Source organism: Syzygium oleosum, unplaced genomic scaffold (assembly GCF_021117445.2).
Source record: "Syzygium oleosum isolate NSW1041296 unplaced genomic scaffold, Sole_v2.1 Sole_v2.03, whole genome shotgun sequence".
NCBI lineage: Eukaryota > Viridiplantae > Streptophyta > Magnoliopsida > Myrtales > Myrtaceae > Syzygium > Syzygium oleosum.
Genome location: NW_026607487.1, coordinates 7,675,754 through 7,684,469, shown reverse-complemented (window position 1 = coordinate 7,684,469; position 8,716 = coordinate 7,675,754). Strand labels below are relative to the sequence as shown.

At 43.3% G+C, this 8,716-nt stretch overlaps 2 protein-coding genes across 5 annotated transcripts; one reads left to right on the top strand and one right to left on the bottom strand.

Moving 5' to 3' along the window:
* The first annotated feature begins 547 nt into the window (after positions 1 to 547).
* Positions 548 to 2,214, top strand: LOC115679215 (uncharacterized). Of its 3 annotated transcripts, none has more exons than XM_056309585.1 (3): positions 548 to 688; positions 847 to 1,009; positions 1,952 to 2,214. In XM_056309585.1, exons 2-3 carry the CDS (start codon positions 848 to 850, stop codon positions 2,003 to 2,005), a joined length of 216 nt encoding a protein of 71 aa, XP_056165560.1. In that variant the 5' UTR covers positions 548 to 688; position 847; the 3' UTR covers positions 2,006 to 2,214. The 3 variants fall into 3 exon arrangements, with proteins under 3 accessions (XP_056165560.1, XP_030458672.1, XP_030458673.2); XM_030602812.2 differs by having other exon boundaries at positions 650 to 741; XM_030602813.2 differs by lacking the exon at positions 548 to 688 and having other exon boundaries at positions 704 to 1,009.
* Positions 2,215 to 2,607: 393 nt separating this feature from the next.
* LOC115679116 (uncharacterized) lies at positions 2,608 to 8,032 on the bottom strand. Of its 2 annotated transcripts, XM_056309584.1 has the most exons (4): positions 7,531 to 8,032; positions 5,397 to 7,416; positions 3,600 to 3,907; positions 2,608 to 3,198 (listed from the first exon to the last, which is right to left on the bottom strand). In XM_056309584.1, the coding sequence occupies exons 1-4, from the start codon at positions 7,850 to 7,852 to the stop codon at positions 2,837 to 2,839; spliced, it is 3,012 nt and encodes a 1,003-aa protein (XP_056165559.1). In that variant the 5' UTR covers positions 7,853 to 8,032; the 3' UTR covers positions 2,608 to 2,836. The 2 variants fall into 2 exon arrangements, with proteins under 2 accessions (XP_056165559.1, XP_030458540.1); XM_030602680.2 differs by having other exon boundaries at positions 5,397 to 8,032.
* Positions 8,033 to 8,716: the final 684 nt, after the last annotated feature.

The following is an 8,716-nucleotide window of genomic DNA, read 5'->3' as shown; positions in this document are numbered from 1 at the left end:
AAACCTTTTTTTGGTGCCACTTGAGTCCTAAACCTTTTGCATTTGTGTCAATTTAGTCCTAAACCTTTTGCATTTGTGTCAATTCAACCCTAAACCTTTTTTAGCTAAATTAACTGGAAAGACTGAATTGGCATCAATACAAAAATGTTTAGGATTGAATTGGCACCAATGCAAAAGGTTTATGACTGAATTGGCACTAAAAAAAGGTTTAGGACTCAATTGGCACCAATGTAAAATGTTTAAGACTGAATTGGCACAAATACAAAAGGTTTATGACCGAATTAGCACCAAAAAAAGGTTTAAGACTCAATTTGCACTAATACAAAATATTTAGGTCTAAATTGGCATTAAAAAAAGATTTAGGACTAAATTGACATAAATGTAAAAGATTTAGAACTTTTTTTAACACTTTTCCCAAAAGAAAAGGATTGTGGCATCATGAGCATGCGGCCCATTTGAAAGTTGCTCACTACAACGTTTTCAGTCTTGGGCTTTCGTCTTGACCCTCTCGGGAACTGCCGAAGAGGCGAGAAACATCCAGTAGATGCCTGAACTGACCACACCCTCTCACCTTTACACGCACGTTCTCTTGCATATATGACGCTTGTATTCTCGTCTCGTTGCCTCTAGAGCTCTTGCTACGTTAACTTTTTCATTTGCTGCCCAGAACATCAATCCAAAGTGTCAGGTTGCTTCTTCTTCTTCTTCTTCTTCTTCTTTGTTTCCCAGCTGAACCAATACGTATGAACTCTTGCCCAACTCGCTTTTTGGGAGTGTTCCCTCTGACTTGCGTAGGTAATGTTTTCACATGATGTCCATGGCATGTTTTTTGCGTATGGATTGCAGGATGTTGGAGCCGGAGCCACCGTTTAGGCCGAGAGAGAAGCTCATAGAGAAGCAAAAGTATTTCCAAAGCATCAACAAGCCCACGTACCTGAAGGGACCTTACGACAAGATCACCTCCGTCGCCATCCCTCTCGCGCTGGCCGCCACTGCCATGTTCATGACCGTTAAGTCTCTCTCACCTATTCTTTCACAAGTCCTCAGTCGTCGAATTGCAGGAAAATTACCAAAAAAGTCATAAACCTTTTGCAATTTTGTCAATTTAGTCCTAAATCTTTTGTAATTGTGCCAATTCAGTTCATCCAGCCACTTTTGGCCGGCCGGCGCCGACGTGGATGCCGACCGGCTGACGTGGCAATATTTTAATAATTTTTTTTTTTCGAATTTTTTATATTTTTTCTCATTCTTTTTTTTTTTTCCCTATCTTCTTCCCCGGTCACCGGTCCAGCGACCGGCGAAAAGCTAAGGCCGGCGAGGTCATGGGCGAGATTGGCCCTTGTCGGCACTAGCAAGGGCCAGCCTCACCGTCACCGGGCGAGGTCGTCCTCGCCATGGCCAGGGCGAGGTCAACCTTGCCCCGCGACGGCGAGGTCTCGCTAGATCTGGGCGAGGCTCCTCGCCCAGCGACAGCGAGGCTGCCCAAATCTGGCGAGTCACCGGGCAAGGTCGAGCCTCGCCGTCGCCGGGCGAGGTCGAGCCTTGCCATGGTCGAGTAAGGTCGAGCTCGTTGTAGCTGGGCGAGGTCGACCTCGCCCATGGCCGGCGAGGTCCACCTCGCCGGTGGCTGGTCGCCAGACAGGCGACCGGGGAAGAAAATAGGGGAAAAAAAAAAGAAAGAGAAAAAATTAAAAATAAAAATCGAAAAATAATTAAAAATATTATTAAACTATTGCCACGTATGCCGACTAACGCCGGCTGGCCAAAAGTGGCCGGATAGACTGAATTAGCACAATTGCAAAAGATTTAGGACTGAATTGACAAAAAAAAAAGTTTAGGACTAAATTGATACAATTACAAAAGGTTTAGGACTTTTTTGATAATTTTTCCTCGAATTCGCTTAGGGGCTCTTTGGATTTGCGCTTCTCATGTATTTTTGGTGGCGTTGCAGGCACGGGGCATCTATAACATGGCCCGCGGGATCGGGAAGAAGGACATGCTATAGCTCTATTTCAACGTACATACGAAGAAGAGTCGGAATGGTGTAAGACGAGGTTATGTAACATCTGTGTATAATCAATCAAAGGACTACCTTTAGATGTTGAGAGAAGTCGCGATGTACCTATGCACTGCAAGGCCTGACAAAGATGTTCTTCACTAGAAAATGCAAAAAAGCAAACCATTCCATCATCAAATGATTAAAATTCCAGCTTATGAGCCTGCCTAATTTCCACATGAATATCCAGTGTGATAATTCAGGAAATTCGCAACAACCATGCTGGCGAGACACTACACATTGTCACATACCATATCAGAGAAAATCAATTTCAAATTTAGCAACCCAACAGATGTACCACCCACCGGACCTTGGAGAGAATGTCACAACGCCAATGCCTCTGCAAGATGGCGTTCAAAATCACATGAGATCGTAGATCAGATCGAAGCATTTATTCCTAGAGATTAAATTCATATCCAGTCTCTAATGCTACTTATCTCATCTGTGATAAATTATAGAGTAATCCTAAAGAAAACATTTTGTCGCTCAATTCAAGTGCGGATGGCATTGCCGTAAAGTATCAGCTCAAAATCTAGCAGAACGCAGTGAAAGATATAAAGCAAGCAGCCTATTAAACATAAAAATAAAAAGAGAGAGAGAGAGAGGCTCTTCCTTCCATTCAGAGGAGGAGTTTGGTCATATTCTCGTGATGATCCTATAGCCGGACTATAGAACCCCAAAGGGAGATGATATCTACTTGCAGACATGTATAAATACAATCAGATGCACGTGACCAAGTCACCAAAAGGATGAGAAAATTTACAAAGCCACAAGATGCGATCATTGATTTTCGACTGCAGCATCAATGAAATGTTGCATTTCCTTCTTGCTCCGAACCACGCTCCTCTTCTTGGTCTCAAAATCCAGCTTATCGAGGTCCTCTGCAATTCCAAAATAGCCATATAGAACGCTCGCCACTTTATCTGCAAGACTCGATTCTGTTCTTCGGCCGCTTCCCCTGCTGCTAGGAGAACTCCTTTGCTCCAACTCAGCTCTCCCATGCTTATTCTCAGCAAAGTACTGGTGAAGCCTTTCAGCTTCCAGCAGACCTGACAAGGTGGGTTGGTAACATACCACCATGATACTCTGATTTGCAGGCTTTCCCCGAGAGACTTTCTTTATTCCAACAGCAAATCCCATGTCTTGATCACAAAGTAAAAAAGTTAGACTACAAAGGGATAAGAACTTGCTCGTGTCGAATGGATCGGAGAAGGTAGTGGTTCTCTACAAACCAGAACTAAACTGAAATTACGATAAAGAGGAGAATAAAATGGATGATGAGTCTAATCATATCAACAATAAAATAAAACAAACGTAATATAAAACAAGGAAACCACCACATGGTCAAAAACTTCGTCATAGAATACTAAATCTAATGCATCACTGCTGGAGACCCTTCCTGACACATTTACAATGCCAACCAAACCAACAAAAAATTCAAAAGGGCGATGGGACCCAGAGGAAAAAGCATTTCCACTTCAAAGGGCACAGTCTCCACTAACCAAGCTCACTCAATTATAGAAACTTTGTCAACATTTTTTACCTGGAAGAACAGCCTGGAGATCTTCAATGCTGATGATCACCCTGTCTCCCGAAGAAGCATTTGCTATGGAACTGTTCTGAATGACAACTACTGGAGGCCATATGATGAGGTCCTCTCGCAAGGAAGAGGCTTGAGAGGGTGGAAGCATTTTCCAGGCCCAGGGACCATTAGTTGCTGGTGCACTATCCCATCCCAGCAGCACACACAGTGCTTTGTGAAATCCCAAGTGCTCCACTCGACAACCAACATTTTTGGACATGACTGCATGCATGACCAAAGCTAGCGCATTGCCAAACTCCTTTGAGTTGCTGACAAAAACATGCAGCCAAGGGGCAATTTATAAGAAACCCAGCATAAACAATTTTACATAAAGTAAACCACTATAATGTAAAATATTTCAATCGAGGAAATTATTTGAGTCCAAAAACATACTGGACACCAAAAAAAGCAGCACCCCGGCTAATAGGCTTCTGAGATGAAAATAAAGAAGAAAAAGAAGCAAAGCTGTGATCACGCATGCACCTTACAAGAACTGAAAGATTTGTGTACATACTAAAAAGATTTCGCGATTCATTTTTCCTCCTTCATATCACAAACATTAGTAACTACAAAACCAGGCTGGCTATGCAGTTCACAATCTTCAAGTCACACACACACAGACAAGGAGAGAGAGAGAGAGAGAGAGAGAGAGAGAGAGAGAGAGAGAGAGAGAGAGAGAGAGAGAGAGAGAGGAGAGAGATGTAAAAACTCCAGGACTCTCATATTCAAAAAAATATTAAGAAGACGGTCCAAACTTATCTCCACAAGGAGATGACATAAGCAGCAACTAAACCAAAACTAGACAAAATATGAGAAAACTATAGCGAGGCACAACAGAGGTACTTCGCTATCAACCAGCAATTTAAAAAAAGAAAATTGCTCTTGCATGAACATATCCATTATTCTGAGCACCTCTTGATAACATGACACGGACATAGTCAGATAGAGCTACCTAGCAAATACCAAGATCACTGTACTTAGTCTTGGTCCATATTAGTGATACTAGAAAGAGGGAATAATAAATCATCAAAAATCACCACCTGCTATCGTCTAGTGCCCACTTAAAGCCAAAGATTACACGCAATGCATCTATTATCATAACCTTAACATGGTCAAGAGACATTTTCTACTCTGTCCTAAGAAGTCACAAACTACCAGTACAAACCCCGCCATTGACAGCCCAACTAAATATCCAATATATCCCTTAACTCCAAATGGCTGCCCTTATTAATAACCTAACCATCACCCCTAGTCAATTTTTTAACCAACATCAGAACTCTCTTCCTCCAAAAGTCCATCATATCTGGAAACCAGATTATAGCAACAACGGAGGAAATCAGAAGGTGATAAGAAAAGGTCCTTCTCCATTCTCTGTCCAACGATACATTGTGTAGACTATAGGATCGGTGCCAGTGCATAAAAAGACCGACTATGTTCATTTCAAATCTGAAGTCCAAAGGCACCAGCTTATGTTGATCCAATTATATCCAATAAGAACAATCAGAACAACATAACCCAAAGTTATTTGCTTATCAGATTTGATAATCTGAACCAACAGCAATGATGGTATAGACCACTCAATACTTCAAAAGAGTGACCATAAAGCAGAGGGCAGGGCCAGCAGAACTGTTCGCAACTGAATTCATGTCATAGCTTCATAAAAATTTTACTGTGGAAAAGAAATCAACTTCCATGAGACAGTGAGAAAAGTAAATACTCCACTTGTAAACAGATCGCGATTCAGATTTTATGACAGACCTGCCACAAACACCACATTTTAATGGGCCAGATCCTCTCTGATCAGTGTACTTTCTACGTTGGGTTGAAGTTTCATTTAGAAACTTGAAATACTTCAGAAAGGCGTCGTTCACAAGCTGCTTAAACTCTTTAGAGTCCTCAGGCAGCTCTGCCTTGGCATATGCCACGTCATCCTCCAATAAATCGACTCGTGTCTCAATATAATCACCACCTTCAACAACATGACTTTCGTGATCATTAGGATTTCTCCTGTGGAAATGTCTTTTCGCCCGAGGAACAGACGACCAAGTTTTTTGAGGTGGCCCCAACCTCTTATGTATGTCTCTAGATCTTAACTTTATCGGCTTCCTCAATCTTCCTTGCAGACGTACTGGGAGGTGCTCACAAGACAAGTAGTCATCACAAACACCACTCTCACAAGCATCCGCCTTAAATGTCCTTCTGATCGTCCCCAGTTGAAAGTTATCGTACGAGTGACTATCTTCATCACTCCAATCTTCATTGCCATAATGGGGGTCCCAGATCTTGTGGCTGGCATTCTGATTTTGGTAAAAATCACCTTCGAGGTAATGACTCCTTATTCCAAAATCCATACTATTCCTCCTTTTAAGAGATCTTTCAGACTGGCCTATGGCACCCATCTCTTCAACTGAAACCCTATGTTGTGGGCTCCAATCTCTCTCGTGCAACCCATCATTACATTCTGGCAACTGCATGTTCTTCAAACCATCTCTATACACCCAAAGATCGTCACTGTTTCCAAAAGCATCCTCTCCTCCCAATTGCAGGCTTTTGCTATCTAAATATGTCTCTTTTCTATATTGACCATGACTACTTCCAGGACCGAAGCATTCATCTCGCCCTCTCATATATGAAGCTTCAGTTGGATCATCAGGATGGTCCAACTTCCAGCTTTCTGTTAAACAATCCTCCCGAGGTATTTCATAGCCACCTTGTTTATCCTCAACAAGACGCATTAGACTAGCTTTGGATGAATCATGCAGGCCATATGTTTCTCTAATATTATCCATCTCTTCATAAAACAGTTTATCAGGTAAATTGTCTACATCACTCCTCTCCTTCCTTTGCCCTTCAAAGTACTTGTTAACTCCAACTGTATCCTCCCCCGGAACATGAAGAGTCCGGCTATAGTGTAATAAGTCCTTCAAAGGATATTCAGACCCTGTAGATGACCGGAGAGGAGGCACTTCAGCAAATGAGTCACGGTTACCAGTCCCATGACTCCAGCTAAATCCTTCTGAAGGCAATGGATGGCCATTTTTATGAGTAGAAGGTAGAGTGTCATCATCTCGAACACGTACAGGCAAGGGAGAAAATGTTTTTGTCACACTCTTATAAGAAACAGGTAGAGTATAGTCATCTGGAACATGTACAGGCAAAGGAGAATATGTTTTTGTCCAAGTAGTTGATATTGCATTAGCTGAATCACCGTTCAAGCTGTACTTGCCTATCTCACCTGCACTAGATGACTCTATTCCCAGAAGCTTAGCATTGGATCTCGGGTCATCCAAACCCAATTTAGCCAATGGCTCTGCATAGTTACCATCAGCGTACCGGTATCTATCACTAAGTCTCACGCTTGAACCAAGAAAACCTGGAAAAGCCCTAGCCTTTACATTATCATCAAGGAAAGTGGGTTTTGGAACAATCGTCTTATCCAAAACCTCCTTGCCCAGGTAAAATCTTTGACTATCAGTTCCAAAAGCACTGGTAAGGTAATCAGCACCCGTGCTCCTAATGTGTGGAATAACCATGTCCCTACTCATACTGACGCTACCTTGCTTCTCTTCCAACAAATGATTCCACTGGAACTTCGTCGAAGTGGAATTTCTATAAGAAGAACCCTCATCCAACCGCATAGTTGTTGACAGATGCTCACCCCTATCATCGCTTCCTAACGGATTAACCTCGTATAATCCTCCTTCACGCAAACTTACACGTCTTTCTTCAGGCAAGACTACACCCGTCCTCCTCATATCATCATGAGCACGACGGACATCTGCAGAACGTGATGCAAACTGAGAATGCGTCTGTGACTGCATGTGCTCCGCGACAACATGGTGGCGAGGCGGTGAATAATCCCGGCGTCCGCGAAAAGGCAGAGATAACTCACCGACTCTGTCCAACCGCTCCTTCGACCTGTCTCTCTGAGCATGTGCCGAAGCGAAATCCCTAGAACTTGCGCCATACGTCAAATGCGATTCCCTTCGTTCTTCAGAATCACCGCGACGACGCTGACGAAACGGAGAACATTCCCCGCGGCGCGGCACCGGAGAATACGGGCGGCGGCGAGGCGCCGGCGAATGTCTGCGGCGGCTGGTCGGCGGCGGCGGCGGCGAGATTCTCCGTCGGTGCCTAGGCGGTGAGAATTCGCGGCCACCACTTCTCCGGCGAGGCGGGGTCCGGGACCTGACGTGGTAGCGGCCTTCGCGCATTGCTTTCAAGCGGAGAAAACTCAAAGCGCGGAAGCGAAATCCGTCGCGTTTCGCTCCGATCAGGCGACCCTAACACCGATCAAGCCCCCCCCGGGAACTATTCGAAACCCTAATCAACCGGAACACCGAATCCCTAAATCCTAAGAAAGCGAAGCACGAGCCCGGTTCCCGGCGCCGGCGACGGGAAAACTCCGCGCTCGATCGAAGCGACGACCGAAAGTTCGGCAGTGGGAGCAAGCGATTGACAGATTTTTCAAGCTTTAAGGAGGCAAAGAGAACGTCATCCAACCTTCTTCGCAGGGTAGAGAACGTCGAGCCCTTGTTGCTCGAGAGTGTGCTTGTTTTTTTTCTCTGCGTCTTCTGCGTGCGAGGAAAGAGCGGTTATTGCCTCTTCGTTGCCGGAGCTTTTATATGGTTCTATCCTATTTGTAGGGCTCGAGTCCGTGGAAGAAGAATGTTAAAATATCACTGTATTAAAGCGTGATTTAATTTAACAGTTTAAACTTTTCGGGCAGCTATAAAAAGAGATTTCACGAAATTTTACAGAAATAGCATCTTTCGTTGAGTCGGAAAGGCGAACTTTGAATATAAAGTGGATTTCAAAGTAACATTTCGGGTATATTTGTTTGAGTGAACGTGTATTTCAGAAATTGATTTTTCGGATATTCATTCGTTTGATTCGCCGAAAATAATTAGTCTATCGAAAATATTGTTCAATATCAATGGACATATTCATGAATAAGATTAGAAAAGTGAATTCCTAAATCTGAAAAAGTGAAAACACTTTCCAGAATTACTCATTTTCGAATTTTGTAATTTTTTTTCCTTTTTTCCTTTTATTTTCTTCATTTCTTTCCTTTTCTT